The 16,327-nt window shown below is 55.5% G+C and overlaps 8 protein-coding genes across 8 annotated transcripts; 4 read left to right on the top strand and 4 right to left on the bottom strand.

Moving 5' to 3' along the window:
* Positions 1 to 369: 369 nt before the first annotated feature.
* BAUCODRAFT_34041 (uncharacterized protein) lies at positions 370 to 3,732 on the bottom strand. The gene has a single exon (XM_007677947.1). The coding sequence runs from the start codon at positions 3,583 to 3,585 to the stop codon at positions 850 to 852; it is 2,736 nt and encodes a 911-aa protein (XP_007676137.1). The 5' UTR covers positions 3,586 to 3,732; the 3' UTR covers positions 370 to 849.
* Positions 3,733 to 3,921: 189 nt separating this feature from the next.
* BAUCODRAFT_69425 (uncharacterized protein) lies at positions 3,922 to 4,641 on the top strand (the record flags this gene model as incomplete). Its single annotated transcript, XM_007678058.1, has 1 exon — positions 3,922 to 4,641. One exon carries the CDS (start codon positions 3,922 to 3,924, stop codon positions 4,639 to 4,641), a length of 720 nt encoding a protein of 239 aa, XP_007676248.1.
* Positions 4,642 to 4,750: 109 nt separating this feature from the next.
* On the top strand, positions 4,751 to 5,093 carry BAUCODRAFT_485073 (uncharacterized protein). Its single transcript, XM_007678434.1, has one exon. The coding sequence runs from the start codon at positions 4,861 to 4,863 to the stop codon at positions 5,077 to 5,079; it is 219 nt and encodes a 72-aa protein (XP_007676624.1). The 5' UTR covers positions 4,751 to 4,860; the 3' UTR covers positions 5,080 to 5,093.
* A 138-nt stretch (positions 5,094 to 5,231) lies between these two features.
* BAUCODRAFT_47939 (uncharacterized protein) lies at positions 5,232 to 5,918 on the bottom strand (the record flags this gene model as incomplete). Its single annotated transcript, XM_007678023.1, has 1 exon — positions 5,232 to 5,918. A coding segment is annotated over one exon (687 nt), but the record flags the coding sequence as incomplete, so codon positions are not given.
* Positions 5,919 to 6,410: 492 nt separating this feature from the next.
* On the top strand, positions 6,411 to 9,944 carry BAUCODRAFT_54026 (uncharacterized protein; the record flags this gene model as incomplete). The annotated part of the gene is made up of 2 exons (XM_007678041.1): positions 6,411 to 8,532; positions 8,752 to 9,944. Coding segments are annotated over 2 exons (3,315 nt in total), but the record flags the coding sequence as incomplete, so codon positions are not given.
* A 419-nt stretch (positions 9,945 to 10,363) lies between these two features.
* BAUCODRAFT_69566 (uncharacterized protein) lies at positions 10,364 to 13,793 on the top strand (the record flags this gene model as incomplete). The annotated part of the gene is made up of 3 exons (XM_007678067.1): positions 10,364 to 10,942; positions 10,992 to 13,308; positions 13,528 to 13,793. The coding sequence occupies 3 exons, from the start codon at positions 10,364 to 10,366 to the stop codon at positions 13,791 to 13,793; spliced, it is 3,162 nt and encodes a 1,053-aa protein (XP_007676257.1).
* A 33-nt stretch (positions 13,794 to 13,826) lies between these two features.
* On the bottom strand, positions 13,827 to 14,234 carry BAUCODRAFT_485093 (uncharacterized protein). The gene has a single exon (XM_007678433.1). The coding sequence runs from the start codon at positions 14,116 to 14,118 to the stop codon at positions 13,861 to 13,863; it is 258 nt and encodes an 85-aa protein (XP_007676623.1). The 5' UTR covers positions 14,119 to 14,234; the 3' UTR covers positions 13,827 to 13,860.
* A 13-nt stretch (positions 14,235 to 14,247) lies between these two features.
* Positions 14,248 to 15,389, bottom strand: BAUCODRAFT_108479 (uncharacterized protein; the record flags this gene model as incomplete). Its single annotated transcript, XM_007678432.1, has 2 exons — positions 14,248 to 14,544; positions 14,598 to 15,389. The coding sequence occupies 2 exons, from the start codon at positions 15,387 to 15,389 to the stop codon at positions 14,248 to 14,250; spliced, it is 1,089 nt and encodes a 362-aa protein (XP_007676622.1).
* Between the last annotated feature and the right edge of the window lie 938 nt (positions 15,390 to 16,327).

Below are 16,327 nucleotides of genomic sequence, written 5' to 3'. Positions count from 1 at the left end.
CGCCTCGGATGCCAAAATAGGCTCAGGAAGAACGCAAAGCACGACCAGTTCCACGACCAAGTGCCTCGGATGACAGCCCCCCCTCCCTTACACCACGCGGCGCTCGAGCATCGTTGAGTGTAGGCTTATACTTGTCCACACAACCTGTACCTTGTGGAAACCCTGCTACGGTGCAAATGAGGGATTGATTACACAAAGCGAAGGATGGCATTTCGGAACACCAACCCGACTGACTAAACCTTAATGCGGAGCATTTCTCGCTAAGCGGCTGCTTCCGCGCGGAGAGGTCGTCTCATCACCTGCTGTGTCTGGTCCTGCCATATCACCCCCCCATGGGGACACACAGAGATGCCGTGCAGCAGTCTCGCATCGTAATCAAGGACTACAGACCAGCTTCGTCCCCTGGTGTAACCGGTTTGTTGGCGCCGTCTCGTCCTTTCTTGCGACAACCGCCTCACGTGGGTACACCAGGGCATATGAGACATGCAACGGTCTAGGCACGCTACATCTGCTATTTGCGGGTCGTGCTGACTGTGCACGGCATTCCCTGCTCAGCGTGGAAGGATCCACGACGTGTGTTGTGTGCACTCTGTGACAGAGCGCGGACGCAGCAGGAAAGGGAGCGTAAGGTAGCTCTTTATTGGTCATGACTCAAACACTGCGATAGAGCAAGTGGTAGTGTACATTCCGTTCATGTGGAGTATTACTCTGCGCTGTTTGGTAAGCTGGAAGCTACCAATGTCTCGTGATAGCATATGCGAAGTAGGTCCGCACGATTAGCTACTGTCCGCAACGTCCCAACCTACAATGTCCCTCTCTCGTCATCTCCAAGCCCATATCACAGCACCCTCAATACCTCGCCACAGTCCCTTGCCTCGTATACTCCGGGGCCGGCTGAAGCTCTCGTCCATACTGGTCTACATACCTAACCGATTGCTGTGTTGGGTAGGCATAGGCAGGCTGTTGCAACGGTCCTCCATACTCCGTGCTCGGCGCGACGCTCATTGCACGCACCGATGCCGGCTGCGGAGGCGGAGCCATGTCGCGGGGCAAGTACTGTACAGGCGCCATGCTTCCCTGACGTACGTAATTCGAGGCGACTTGCGGTAGCGCTTCTGGATGTGCACTGTAGCCGCGTGGAGGCGCTTGGTAAACCGGAGAGCTCTCCTGGAGACGAGGCGCCACCATTGGCGCGGGAGGTGGTGGCATCGCCTCGTGCCGGGGGCGCGAATGGAGAATAGTTGACGAGGTTGGTGCCGTAAGAGGTTCAGCTGCAGGTGGTGCCGGCTGGTACTGCGGGTATGCGTGATAGACCGGCGATGTGCGCTCATACGGAGCTGGCGGCGGCATCGTGCCATACCGGGGTACTTCGTATACCGGAGAGGTGGGAGCTGGGGCATAGTTGACTGGCTCTGCAGGCCTTGTGCTGTACGCGGGAACGGGACGACCATACTGATCCACATACTCGACGGGCTGCTCAGCTCTGCGGCTAAGGGGCGGTGGCGGCGGAGGTGGCATGCCGGCACGGTCGACCAGCCTGAAGCGGCTTGCTTGATATGCGTCGCCTGCATTCGACATGCGGCTTGGTGCTCGCTCATACTCAGACGGCGGCACTGGGCGGCGTTCGACAGGTCCAACAGAAGCTCGCGCGGAGACGGGTGCCGTCGCAGGCTCGACTGGTTCGTACCTGTTGCCGTATTGGTCCACGTATATGATGCGCTTCTTCGGGGGTGGAGCCGCTGCGGGTTGGCTTTGCAGATTGCTGTACTGCACTAGGGCTGGCGACGGTACATCGCGGACGTATTGTACCGATGGCTGAGCCTCGTTCCCGTGCGTTGGCGGTCGAGCACTGTAGGCCATGGACGCGGATCGATACGGAGCAACGGGAGAGTAGGTCGGCTGAGGTGGAGAAGCAGGCCTGTGTGCGTAATGCAAGCTTGCGACACGTCTAAGGTCTTGCGTGTCCCGTTGAATCGGACGATGAGCACCCGGAGATGCCACCCTTGCGTCGTGGGGTAGAGGAGGGACTCCGTTGTGCCGATACCGCATTCCAGGGGTAGTAGGCTCAGCAGTAGTGTATTGCGCGGCGGGAGCTTGACGAGGTGGCATGGTTCCGGCAGGCAGTGGAGCTGGTCTATACTGTGGCTGATAGTGCGGCACTTCGGGCACGTCCGGCGCAAAGGGTGGCGGGGAGACAGGCTCGTCTTTGATGTAGGGCTCCGGTTCGGCTAGAGCCATGGGTGAGCGGCCGCCGTTCTGGTCACGTCGATCGCGTTCGCGCTCGAACCTTTCCGGACGCCTCTTTTGCTTCTTGCTTGGCTCGTGCAGGTTCACGTCCCTCTTGCGCTTCTTGTTGCGCTGCTTGTTCCTCTTGCCACCAGGACCAGCAGCGGATGGCGACGCGGATGAAACCCGCTCTCGTATTGAGGTGCGATGTTGAGGCTTCGGACGCACAACTTCCGGCTTCCCGTTAACGAGTTCCAGCTCAATGTTGGAGCTTTTCGTGGTGGTCAGAGGTGAGACCCGACTTGGCTGCGGAGCAGCAATGTGGCTCAAATGGTTACGAAAAACAGGGACTTGGGCCGGTGGCTGGGCCGCATGACTGAGGTGCTGGTAAGGCGTTGGCACAGCACTTTCCTGAGTGATCTCTCCAGGCTCGTAGTCCGAATTGTCATCCTCTGGCGGCGTCACGTGAGCTGTAGTACGTGCACCCGCAATGTCCGGTCTGGCACTATCGAAAGCCGAAGCATCAGGTGGAATGTACTCATCATCTTCGTCTTCAGCGTCTTCAGGCTCGTAATCGTCATCGTTCATGGCATCATACGCTGCGTGACGTGAACGCTTGGCTGCATGTAAAGTAGTAGACGGGACAGCACGCTTTTGAGCAGAACGAGAAGACTCAGCGAGAGCAGTGTGTGGCACACGCGGATCGAGACGCTCGAAGTCGGCCGTAAAGGCACCTGCGCCTTTGTCAGAGCCTTTGCTACTACTGGCGTTCGACGACCATGGGCTGGGAGCGCGACTTGAGTAATAATCATTCTCATCGAAGGAGCTCACGCTTGCCGCCTTCTCTGGCTTCAGGCCCGAAACAGGCTTCACACGATCCAGAGCCTCTTTGAGCACTTGGTCGAGGTTGATGTGCGAGCCCTCGGGAGCATCATGTCCGCCACGTGCCTGCTTGCGTTGCTCACACTGTAGCTGCAGGTCATCTTCGATACGTTTGCGCTTGAGCGCTCTTTCTGCTCTTACGAGACTAGGAGATTTCTGAAGGAAGATGGGATCGAGCCCAGGAGAAGTCGGAACAGGCGTGTGCAGACCAGGTAGGCCATTAGGTTGTGTAACTGATGTCGACGCGTTATTAGTAGCATAAGCTGAGTGATTAGCAGCCACTTCAGGCACGATTGATGCTGCTTTGAGCTGCTCTATAGCTGTCCGCGGCAGCTTGAACTGCGGATGCTCTCCAGCAAGTACGACATCCTGCAGTTTCAGGAGCTGCGTCGTCAACTCCACATCCTCTGCAGGAGAGGGTGTGGTGGTGCCATTGGTATACGCTGATGGTCTAACAGCGCTTACGCTGGCAGCCATGTGTGCGTCTCCGGTACTCTTACACCTCAACAATGTGCGGTGGCAAACATTCTCTGGCACGATGCGAGTGCGATGCTCAGTACATCATTGCTCCATGAGCACCCGCTTGTCAGAAACAGCTGTGCAGTCACTGATGTTGGTGCAGTGTTGACGGCGAAGAAAGGAGTTATTGTGTAGAAGATCGGAACCAGGGAGCACGGGCCAAGCTGTCTCGGGCCGCCGCTAGTCATGCATGTCATGGAAACTGCATTGAATGTTGAACGCTTAGGTGTTGGTATTAATGACATACTGTACCTTTTCCCATTCAGAAGTGATCTTGTGCCTGCCGACATGGCAATGAACGGTCCGTCAAATGGCGTGGCGAACGGCTTAGCGCAATCCAAAAGGAAAACATTCTTCTTCGACATAGACAACTGTCTCTATCCCAAATCCTACGCCATTCACGAAAAGATGTCCGAACTCATCGACGCCTACTTCCAAACACATCTTTCATTGTCGCCCGACGACGCCGCGGAACTGCATCAGCGCTACTACAAGGACTATGGCCTGGCAATTGAAGGACTTGTTCGCCACCACAAGGTCGACCCTTTAGAATACAACGCCAAGGTCGACGATGCATTGCCGCTGGAAGACATCATCAAGCCAGATCCTAAGTTGCGGAAATTGCTCGAAGACATTGATCGCGATAATGTCAAGCTGTGGCTGTTCACGAATGCTTATATCACGCACGGACGACGGGTCGTTCGACTGTTAGGCATCGAAGATCTGTTCGAGGGTATCACTTTCTGCGATTACGCCGCCAAGACGCTGATATGTAAGCCGAGACAGGAGATGTACGAGCGCGCGATGCGGGAGTCGGGAGCAAGCAATTTGGAAGCGTGCTATTTCGTCGATGACTCTGCGCTTAATGTTGTAGGTGCGAAGAAATTCGGCTGGAAGGCTGCGCATCTGGTTGAGCCATCGTCCAAAGCGCCGGAGAAGCCGGTGGCTGATTACCAAATCCAGAATTTGGAGGAGTTGCGAGTGATCTTTCCTGAGGTGTTCATGACGAGGTGATCATTGACGTTGTGGGCTGATAAAGTCTTCGACTTTCGAGCCGCTATCGCAAGGTCGACTCTCAAAGACTGTCCGGAAAAGCCACGGTGTATCCTTGACAGGCATCGCGGCGAAGCCTGAGCCATAGTTCATTCCATTCACGTTGCAAGGGACAACGACACAAGCGCCGCGGAGCAACGAGGTGGAGCGATTCGTACAAGCGTCCGCGCCGATATTGAGATGCTGGGGCTCGGTCGATGTCTTTCACCGCTGAAACCGGATTCAGTTGAGGAGCGCGGCCTTGCCTATCTCAACGACGCTTCGCAGCAGTATGCTAGCGTTGCAAAAGCAGAAGTAGACCGATCGGCGCCTGTTGCGGTGACATACAGAGTAAATACATGTCTAGACATAGAGCCAGGCAGACCCAGACAGAGCGGAGGTTTCGAGCATAAATCGTGAAGGGGTCGTAATAATATCGAATGCGGCTCTCAATCCGATTCGCTCCTCTTCACGTCTTCTCCGTGCTTCTCTACTTGCGGTCCCAGCGGCGTATCTGTAGGTATCGTCCTCGCTTCCTCGGTCTTCGTGCCTGCACCGCCCTCCCCAACAGTTTCCTTCGTTTTCAACTCCTCCCTATACTGCTTCCACAGCTCATCTACCTTCTGCCCACCACAGCACTGTGCGAACAGCCTCTCCTCGTTGTACTGTCCCTTCCTCAACCCATCGTTGATCCTCTTGACCGTCCCCGCTCCGAATCTGTCTTCCAAATACTGCAAGAAGTAGCCAGTGTGCTGATACCCACCATCCCAGCTGCCTCCAGCTTCCTGCCGCCAGTGCTTCGCCGACAGACCTGCGTTTAGACGAACGTAGTCTGCGATCCCTTCTATTAGTCCACCGTTGCAGGTGCCCTCGGCGTTCCACTGGAAGCAGTGCACGAGCTCGTGACATAGCACGCCCAGAAGCTCATGTCTGACGTCTCCCTTTACGTTGGTAATGTAGTTGAGATTGAAGTGCATTTCCTTGTGGTCGTCGTCCAGATCCGTGCCGGTGGTGTATGCGAGACCGTCAAACTCCCGTAGAACGAACGTTATGGAGCGCGTATCTGGCCGAATGGAGTCGGAGTTGTAGAGCAGGTCGAGGGTGGTCTGGACGAGGTACTCGAGGTCCTCGTTGCCTTTGACGTTTGAGAGAAAGATTGCGGAGCCATCGTGGGCAATATGTTCGAGATGTAATCTGAGCTTGGGTAGAGGGAACTTGTGCTTGAGGAGAGAGGGAGGGTTGCTAGTGGGAGCATCTGAGGGTCGAGAGGTGGGCGGCATGGCTGTTTGGAAGTAGACAGGAACCACGGGCATGGATAGATCTTCCTAGCTGGATATATAGGACAGCTCTATGCGACACCGAACAGAAGGATGCAGCTGGTAAGGCAAGGCATATCAGCCGAAGCGCTTGGGCCAGGTATGGCCAATTTGAGTGCGACGATCGATGTAAGCATTGAATGTATGTGATGCCGCCTTTCTTTGCATTTCGACCCTCGACAGCCCAGCCTTAATTATGAGAGCGACCACACACCTCACAGATCATTGATTAGAGAGTTTGAGTCGACTTTGTTGACGGTCACGTGTCAGTCAAGCACCCCACAAACTGCTGCATGGCATCTCGCAGCACAGACATGGGCGCATCCCTGCTTGGTCGTTCACGCTAGGCCTGGGTGGTGCCGTGCCAACGCGCTGCATGCATGAACGCGCGATTAACTGGCAACATCTCGTTCTCCGACAAGGCACATGGCGGCGATGGAGGCGCAGGCGGCGAACCTGTTGAGTGTGTTGAAGAGGCCAGCGGCGCCATCAGAAGCCAAGCTTGACGCCCTGAATCAGCTCAAGTCTTCCGTCAAGCACAGTCGCTGCCCTGAAGCGGCGATTCCTTCTATTGTTGAAGGCCTGAAGCTGGCCATATCGCAGCAGACATCTTCCTCGCTCGCCCTCTCCGCCTGCTCAGCGCTTGCACACTTGGTTAAGCGGCTCAAGATTCAGGATGCATCGGGCCAGACGATCGAGCAGGTTGCGGCCAGGCTACTACCAGCGCTGCAGGAACGACTAGGTGATCTGAAGGAACCCGTTCGGAATGCGGCATCGCAAGCGTTGACGGAATTGTATCCGTATCTTGCACAGGATGTGGAGCACGTTGTTCGAGAGGAGGCGATTGGCGGGTCGAATGTGCGGGCTAAAGAGGCAGGCATGCAATGGGTGGTGAGAATGCACAGGGACGAGTCTATGCCGTTCAAGAGCTATGTTTCAGCCATGGTGGCGAGACTAGAGGACTCGGACGGTAGCGTGCGCGAAGCGGCGAAGACGGCTTTAATCGAGCTGTTCAGTGATGCCCCTGAAAGAGCCAAAGCGGACCTCAAGCGGCAACTGAAAGCGCACGGTGTCAGACATTCTATCGAGACGCAAATATTGTCGCACATTGGCGCGACATCTACCTCACGACCGCAGACCGCGCATGCACATGAAACTGAAATGGATCTCGGTGCTTCTACACGCTCTCTGCCTGCACTCGACCCTGTTGCACATTTGGCGGAAAGCATCAACAGTGAAGCTGCCCAACCACCATCACAGGAGACCGTGCCCATGGATCCGCTGTATGTGCACTCGCAGCGTGAATTGGAAGAGATCTTCCGAGACATGCTACCGCATTTCGAGGGCAAGGAGGACGAGCACAACTGGACTTTGAGAGATAGATCAACACTCAAGCTACGGCGACTTCTTAAAGGCAATGCGCCGAATGAGTACCACCACGCTTTTATGGCGGGCCTTAAAAGTGTCCTGGACGGTGTACTAAAAGTAGCCAACACTCTCCGGACGACAATGTCAACAAATGGCTCGCAACTGGTGCAAGAACTGGCGCGCACGCTTGGTCCGGCGCTGGACGCTCATGTCGAGATTCTGCTTCAGAACTTCATTAAGATGAGCGCACAGACAAAGCCGATTGCTGCGCAGAACGGACGGACTACAAGTGAAGCGATCTTTCAGAATTGCTCCCACAATGTTCGCATGATGCAGCACATCTGGGCTGCAGCTCAGGAGAAGAACGCATCGGCGCGGCAATGCGTGCCTGATTGGCTCAAAATTGTGCTCAGAAGGCAAGCGGGCTACAAGTCGCACTTCGAAAGCTCAGGCGGGTTGGATTTGGCGGAAAAGACGATTCGAAAGGGACTGGATGATGCCAAACCGACCGTCAAGGAAGGTATGCGCGGCGTGTATTGGACCTTTGCACAGACTTGGCCGGAGCGGGCGGAGAAGATCATGGCGTCTTTGGATGAGAAATCAAGAACTGCGTTACAGAAGGATTCGAATAATCCGCATGCGTTATTGCATGCATCACAGAGCAGTGCGGCTGCTGCCCCTACAAGATCCGGTGGTAACAGCAGAATGGCTTTGCGGGAAATGCTGGCTGAGCAGAGAAAGGCCAAAGCTGCTGGGAAAGTGCCGGACCGGCCGAACTCGGCTATGGCTACGATCTCTCCAGCAAAGCCAAGGACTCAGACGACAACGGATAGTGCCAACAGAGCGCAATCAAGGCTAAGAAAGGAGAACAGAGTCGTGTCTGCAGCATCAACCGTCTCTGAGACACATACCAAGGTAGAAAGTCCAGCATCGCGGAAACCGAGCTCGTTGATGTCCGGTCCTGTAAGGCGTCCTCGTAGACCCGAGTTAGCACGCCCGCAGACCGCAGACCCGTACGCTGCAAGACGCATGCTCCGGCCCGAAACGCCGGCAAGTGCCAGTCCCACGAACAGTCCGCCGAAGGGAGCTTCAGGATCGAAGACTTCCATACCCTCGTCGAGTGCGGCTAGAAGCCGTGCGAAAACTGCTGGGACTGTGGCGAGTCCGAACGGTAGTCCGAGCAAGCGAAGTCCGGCGCTTCCACACGGACATCCAGCGCCGGAGCCTGCTCAGGTTGCTAGACCGAGTAGCAAAGGCAGTAGTAACGGCATGCTTGGCGAGGATGTTGGGAGTCTGTGGGAAGATGATCTTACAATGGTCATACCTCGTAGTGGACCTCTACCCACCTTGCAACGATCTACGAACGGTTTCGGTCACAAGCGACCAGCTCTCGGCCAGACTATGTCAGTCGACAGCGGCATTCCTGCCGTGAGCGAAGATGATGGATTTACCATGGTAATGCCTCACCTGCAGAGCAGCCAACAGCGAGCGCGGTCCCCGCTGGCCTTTCGAAGTCCGCTGAAAGCTATGTTCGAAGAAGCCAGAGGTAAGCTCGAACGGTCCGTTTCACCACCGAGGGAGCGTTTAATGGGTATCGACGAGGCCGTGGAGGCTGCTCAGCAGCAATCCAGCTCGAGGAAGCCGGCACCGTCGCCTCAGCCAGACCAGATTCAGATCTACGAGGATCCGTTCACAGGCGATGCATCGGATACAGCTGTGGATGGGGAGAGAAAGGTGCTAGGTGAGCTTCAAGTCAACGAGAATGTGCGTGTGCAGAGTCCGACGCAGAGCCAGGGGTCGAGCGCTAGCCCGGCTGGTAGTCCGACTCATGCTGCACAGCCCACGCAGATGCCGCAGGATCGCGCGGAAGTGCTGAGAAGTCGGAGACTACTGGCGTCGGGCATTGAGCGGATCAGGACGAAAACTTTGGATGCGCATGGCTTCCGCCGCGTTCAAGATCTGGCGAAGAGTAACCTTGACATTTGGGACGGTGGCAAGAAGTACGACGAGTTGATGGCTGCGCTTCTGGAGTTCCTACAGACTCTCGACGAGGACCCGCGACTTTCGCAGCCGCAGCATAAGGCACTCGGCCTGAAGGCGCAGGCTCTTGGAGCTGTCAGAGCGCTATTGTTGGTCCACCGCAAGGAAGCCGCGACCTGGTACGCGAAGGCACTCATCACGCTCTTCGCATACAGACACAGTGTCGAGACGAACAGTCACATTGCCGCCGACCTCGACAGAACGGCCGAGGACATTGTCAAGCAAGCCGAGCCCGAGGCTTGCATTGACGCGACCATGGCCTTCGTCTCATCAGGCTCACCTCATGCTCGCTCCGTGGCGATGGCGCTCGCTACGCTCCGCCGTCTGCTCGAGTCGGCAAAGGCGCGCTCCATGGATCTTGGAGCCGAACGCAAGGTCCGCCTCACGGCTGCGGCGGCGAAGTACCTTGATAATGCGGACGCGGATGTCAGGAAGGCGGATATTGAATTGGCTAGTGATCTGTTCGAGCTGTTTGGGAGCTCCAAAACGGAGTTTTGGCAGGAATTCAAGGGGACGGAGGAAGGCAGGTTGGGGCTGTTGACGTATTACATTGCACGGAAAAGTCACGGGGCGATATAACAGGACTCGAGTGAGAGTTGGTGCAGGACACGAGGCTGCGATGGACATTCTGGAGCTCGGCTATGCTTACACGTTGTATGATGCTTGCTCTGAGCGATGGCGTTGGTTGGCATCGGCCTTCTTACACGTGAACAGTGGCAAGACGGGTATTTGAGACAAAAGTGCATTCATGTCTCGCATTCAGTCTGCTTCAAGCCACTGGGCAGGGGCAGGGATCAACGGCCGAGTTTGTGTGCGGCACGTGACCATTACCTCCTCACTTTGACTTTCTGCGCATCCGTCAGCATCTACCTTGCCAAGACCTGTCTATTCGCCCTCACTCTTACCTGGACACCCCCACGACAGCAGCTTGAAAGAGTTGCTAGTCGGTGGAACCAGTCTGCCAGGCTCTCGGTCTTGTAATGCTATCGAACTTTAAGGGACAAGCCCGGCATGGCTGGGAGAAAGTCTCGCCCTCCATGGGCTTTGGCATGAGTAGACCGCAACAGCAGCAGCCACACCCTTCGCAGCCGCAGGATGGAGTACCTATGGGAGTACCCTCGCAAACGGCGAAGCGGACACTGGCCGGTTCATCCGCGAGTCCCAACCCTGCCGTTCCGGGTCATCCAGTCAACCTCTCCTTCAACGTCCCCTTCAATTGCAACCTTCCCGGCCCGGACAAGGACGACGTGCTGTACAGCAGCATGGGCGCTTTCCAGAAATGGATACATCCTGACGGCGCCTCAGCAGAGGAAACACCGAACCATGCGTTGCCGGTGCATACGCGCAACGTGGAGAATCTGCGGAGTTTGTGTAAGCAGATGAGCGAGGGCAGTGGGGAGCGGCTGCACGCGACGGTGACGAGTAGCAAGCCGAAGCCGGTTCCGGGAATGCAGAGGGGACCGTTGACCGCGCCGGTGACGAACGTGTGCATTTCGGGGGATGCGGAGGTGGTGCACAAGATGAGGGCGAGGATACTGAATGAGACGCCGATCACGTTGGTGAGTTATTACGGACTGAGTAGTTCGTGTGCTGGCTGACATGGTGTAGCGGTGCGAAACCATCGACATCGACCGTGACACTGTCTTCCCGCCAGGACACGATGGCGCACGGGCGGACATCCTCAACCACATGGACGATATAGCTGACAAGACGAAAGCGGATATCTTCATGCTTGAAGCCAAATCGAGACGGAAGGACTCCGAGTCGGCAAGCTTCAATGCTGCAATGGAGAAGAGCATGGACAAGCGTCTGCAGATACACGTCTACGGGGACTTGGAGAGCTCAGAGAACGCGAAGACGAGATTGCTGATCATGATTGATCAGATTCTTCAACGTCAAGTTGACAGCATCCGGCTGGAATTGTCTCTGCATAGTTTGATCTCTGGACGGCATCGACGGAACATCAAGATGATCGAGTCAGCCACTGGCACGGCCATCTACTTCCCGCCAATGTTTCCGCAGGTGTTCGGCTATGTGCCACCCGGATCGGTACCTTTGCGTGGACGTGACGAGATCATCATCACCGGAGAAGGCATGGATAACATCCTGCAGGCTAAGAAGCGGTTGCATGATCTTGTCTTGAGCACGAAGACGTTCGTCAAGGACGTGCAGATCACGACCAGCAAGGTGGACTATATCTTGCTTGACCGACTAGACAAGATCCGGCGAATCATTGAGGCCAACGGTTCGTATGTGCTGCTGCCACCGCTCGGCAACCACAGCGGCATACTGCGCGTGCAGGCGACGGACATTCTGAACGTCGAACGTACTGTGCGGGAGATCATGGGTTTGGCGGGCCAGTTCTACAGCGCTTCTTGGTGGGTCACGCACCCAGACGCGGCGCAGAGACAGCCTACCCCATCCGATATCCGCGCCATGTTGCCGGACATCTGCATCAATTCCGGTGCCGAGATCACGTTCGAGAAGCTCAATTTCCACATCAATGGTAGCGATGACTCGGTCAAGGCCGCCATGTCGATCATCAACACGCTGCCTTTCGTGAAGAAGGCACAGTCTACACTGCGCGTCAAGGTGGAGCTTGCGAACGAGCACAAGGAGTTCGTCTCCGGCAAGAAGAACGGCAAGATTAACAAAATCATGAGCCAAAGCAATGTGCAGATTGTCTTTGACGGTTTCAACGAGTACAATTTCTACATCGATGTTCGAGGCGCGCAGTATGAGGCCACGAAGAACGGACTGGACTTGGTCGAGCTGGAAATGCCGGCATCGATCTCCTTTCACGTACCCGATCAGTACCACAAGCGCATCATTGGTATCGGCGGTCAGCACATCCAGCGCATCATGAAGAAGTACTCGGTCTTCGTCAAGTTCTCGAATGCGATGGACCGTGGCGGTATCGGCAAGGATGACGATGACATCAAAGTGGACAATGTCATTTGTCGCACGCCCGCGCGGAATGCTGACAATCTGGAGCTGGTCAAGCAGGAGATCATGGACATGGTTGAGAAGGTCGATGCTGAATTTGTCTCCGAGCACGTTCCGGTCGATCGACTATACCACCGTGAGCTCATTGCGCGGATGCCGGAGATTGAAGACTTGGAGAAGAAGTGGAATTGCAAGATTACGTTTCCTGGCACAGAGCAAGCAAGCGACATCATCACCGTGTCCGGACCGGAGTATCAAGTCCCACAGGCTGTCGATGAGTTTCTTGGCATGGTGCCGGAGACGCATGAGATTGAGTTCCCGACTTCGGAGGAGCTGTCGACCTATCTTCGCTCTGAAGAGTTCCGACTCGATCGTGTGCAGAAGCTCAGGGATCAGTACGTCGTCGAGGTGTCCTTGCACGAACCCCGACCGGACAGGCAAGGCGACAAGGACGTCATGGTCGAGAAGCTCGTACTCAGCTTCACTCGTAATAATGCCGGTGGTCTGAAGGACGCTATCGACTTCCTCCTACTGCCGTTCTTGGCTCGCGGCTTAGGAGCCAACAATGTCAAGGGTGCCATTCCTCGACCCAAATCTGACTCGTTCGAAGACAACATGCCGTACTTCGAGTCCAAGTTGTTACAGCGGGCAGAGCCTCCTGTCACCGAGTCACCGACTCGCGCTAGCTTCGTCGAAGAAGGCAGCTCTCGCTCCCTCTTCGACAAGCTCCGCAAACCCGGCAGCATGTCTTCTTTCTCCTCATTCATCGATCGCCGTCGCAAGAACGGTACCAACTCACCGGGCAGCCTCTTCATGCACGCTTCCTCGAATGCGTCCAAGGCCTCGCTCGTGAGCATGGAGAGCCGCGACTCGGGTTATCGCAATCCTTGGAACGACTCTGGCATCGACCTCGATCATGATGGCAACGGCGTTAATGGCGGTGCAGGTGTACATGCCAGCAACCACGGCAATGGCTGGGGTAGCTTCAGCACTACTAACACTAGCCGGCCTAATACGAGCAGCAACTCGTTAAGTGGGCCTTTTGAAAATACGAAGTTTCCTTTTGGCGTTAACGGTAATGCGTCCACGAGTTCTTTGAACACGCCTATGATACCCGGTCTTGGTATGGTTAATGGCCATGTCAGTAACGGTGCGATGATGGCGGGGAGCAGCAATGGTGCGACGAGTGGTATTGCAGCCACGGCTACGGCAGGCTTGACGCCAGGTGATGCTACGCCTCGGTATGATGCCAAGGCTAGGGACGCCGATGGAGCGCTCAAGGAACCAAATGGCACCCCGAGCGCACCAGCGTTGAGCCCTGCTGAAGCCGTTGTTGCTGCTGCGTCCGCTCCCACCACTGCGGAGCCCGCTGTCGATGTCGACACTGCTGCTGAAACGGCAGACGAACCTACCTCGACCTCGACTTCTTCAGGATACCCGGCGCCTTCTGCGCCTACGCATTAAGCACTTCTCACGGCGACATGGATGGGATGGGAAGCAATGGTATTCAGCTTGGTGTGTGTTCTGCTTATCAACGAAACAAAATACCCTGTGCAAAAGTCCAAGCTAGGAGTTTTTTCACAAAGCTCGACTGCGGTCTTGTGTGTGTGTGTGTAACGAGTGGCTGTATACTTCTTTTTCTACGAGGAAACGGAATGGAAGAGGATATACCACTTTGCGCTATTGCTTGCGGCTTGTAGGTTGGAAGACGGCGTTCTTGCTCTTGTGCGGCCTTGAGCCGCCTTATGTTCATCTCATCACCATTCAATCGCCACGATAAAGCATTCATCAGGCGCACGATCAATGATCGATATACAGTCAATACAGTTGGTACCCCTTAGTATTCCGAGAGTCACTCCCGCTTATGAACGCGTATTGTATGGTAACGGTTAGCGAAAGACCACTGCGTTGCGCAGCCTTAGAGCTTGCTGACTTCGCGCTCTTTGGCAACCTCGACGACAAGCTTGCCAAATTGACTGCCACTCTTCATGTCTTCGAACAGACTGTTGATTCCGTCCAAGTTATCCAGACCACCTTCGACACGCGACACGACGGGCCTCAAGTGCTTCTGGCCCACGAACTTAACCATGTCAGCGAACTCTTTCCTGGAGCCCATCGTTGAGCCACGGAGCTCGATGTTCTTGAGCACAGCACTCATCAACCAAGACATCTTGGGGCTGACAGTCATACCATACTGTGCAATAACGCCACCAGGCTGCTACTCGTCAGTCCAATTGGGTCAATGCTGTGTTGAGTTTTGCAACTCACCCGAAGCAACTTCGCCCCCATCGCGACCACATCGCCACCAGCGCCATCGATGATAGCGTCAAGCATTTGTCGGTCCTTAGGAAGTTGCGCTTGGAGCTTCTTCTCCCAGCCAGACTCCTTATAGTTGACACCGCCCACCGCACCTAGCTCCTTTGCTTTCCTCAACTTCTCCTCGCTACCACTGCTCACGTATACGTTTGCACCTGCAGCAACAGCGAAGAGCAATGCCATCAGCGCTACGCCACCGCCAATGCCAGTGATCAAAATGTTACGACCGGGCTTCGCACTGCCCGTCTTCGTCATCGTTGCTCGCCATGCAGTCAAGCCAGCTAGAGGTAGAGCAGCCGCCTCTACGCTGGAGAGATGCGAAGGAGCCTCCTCAAGCTCGCTTGCATCAATTGTGACTGTCTCACCAAGCGTGCCGAGAGGGTTCATCTTCGTGCCACCAAGAATGGCGTAGCCTTTCGGGGACTCAGGACCTTCGGGATCATCTTTCCAACCAGTACCTGGGTTTAAGACCACCCGCTTGCCCTTCCACTTCTGCGCTTCGGAGCCCGAGCCAGTGGCTATCACAACGCCCGCGCCATCTGCGAGTAACGGTACACCGAAAGTGGTACCAGGGTAGAGATGCTGTCGCAGGAAGAGGTCACGATGGTTAAGCGCTGCGGCTGTGATCTTTACCACGACCTCGTTCTCTTTGGGCTGCGGTTCGGGGAGCTGGATATAGTCGAGGGGATAGTAGACTTGACCAGGTTTACCATCTACCTTGCGGATAGTGATGGCTCGCGGCATGTTGCTTTTTCAGATACACAAAGAAAATTATGTACCTACAGATGGGTGCGATCTACGAGCAGACGAAGACTTAGCAACATATGTCGAACTCATTCTTGAAGTCGGAGCTCTTTGCGAGCCCGTCATTGAATGCTCCTCATTCAACCGAGGTAAGATCGATACGGTGGGCTAAATATCGCTCCTGGCTCCAAAATGTTCGCCTACCAACCATTTTCGGACGTTAGATGCACATATTTTCGAGCTTATCTAAGAGCATTCTGAACGGCTTGTGTGATTCGTAGAGGATGGGGAAGTAGTTCCTGTTACTCTGAGCGAGCTGGTCTACTGCGACACTCTTCCTGTGGATGTAGGTGGCGAGGGAGAGTGGCACTTCGTCCCTTGACGGTGAGCTCAAGAACCTTGTTAGTGGGAAAGCAGGCAAGAACCCGGTAGCATCCTCGTACAACTGCACACCTCGCCCACTACTCTCTCCAGCGTAGCCGTGACCAGAGCATCGCCCATGTGAGTCTCCCACAGGCGCTCAACAGAGGCAAGCTGGAAGTGCCGCCGCACATTGTAGATATGCAGGCCCAGATAAAGCATAGGCAGCGGCAGTCAGTAAGGGGTAGTAAAACGCAGGTAATGCTTCCACGGCTGCGCCATGTCCCGCGCCAACGAAAAAGTATAAGACCTGGAGAAGACTTCGAGCTCGAAGAGAACTAACACTGTCAAATATCAGGGAGATCTCCATCAACATTGAGCACAGCGTACAGTCTTCAGCTAGCCGTGGAGCGAAACACTCCACATCGGCACTGAAGCGGAAGCCAGCACGTCAAGAAAGGCCAAGCAATGTGGGCAAGATCGTAGCAAGCAGGACCCCAAGTAACGATGTGCATCCAGAGCGTATCAGTACGACCCCCTTCCGCCGCAGCCGAAGTACAAGGGCAGAAATGAGTTGT

Source organism: Baudoinia panamericana, assembly GCF_000338955.1.
Source record: "Baudoinia panamericana UAMH 10762 unplaced genomic scaffold BAUCOscaffold_6, whole genome shotgun sequence".
Taxonomy (NCBI): domain Eukaryota; kingdom Fungi; phylum Ascomycota; class Dothideomycetes; order Mycosphaerellales; family Teratosphaeriaceae; genus Baudoinia; species Baudoinia panamericana.
The sequence above is the reverse complement of the archived record's forward strand: the minus strand, read 5'-3'. Positions and strand labels throughout refer to the sequence as shown.

What these genes read in the sequence shown, in the direction of transcription:
- BAUCODRAFT_34041 (XM_007677947.1), bottom strand. Translation starts at nt 3,585, where the DNA reads ATGGCTGCCAGCGTAAGCGCTGTTAGACCATCAGCGTATACCAATGGC.
- BAUCODRAFT_485073 (XM_007678434.1), top strand. Translation starts at nt 4,861, where the DNA reads ATGCTGGGGCTCGGTCGATGTCTTTCACCGCTGAAACCGGATTCAGTT.
- BAUCODRAFT_485093 (XM_007678433.1), bottom strand. Translation starts at nt 14,118, where the DNA reads ATGAATGCTTTATCGTGGCGATTGAATGGTGATGAGATGAACATAAGG.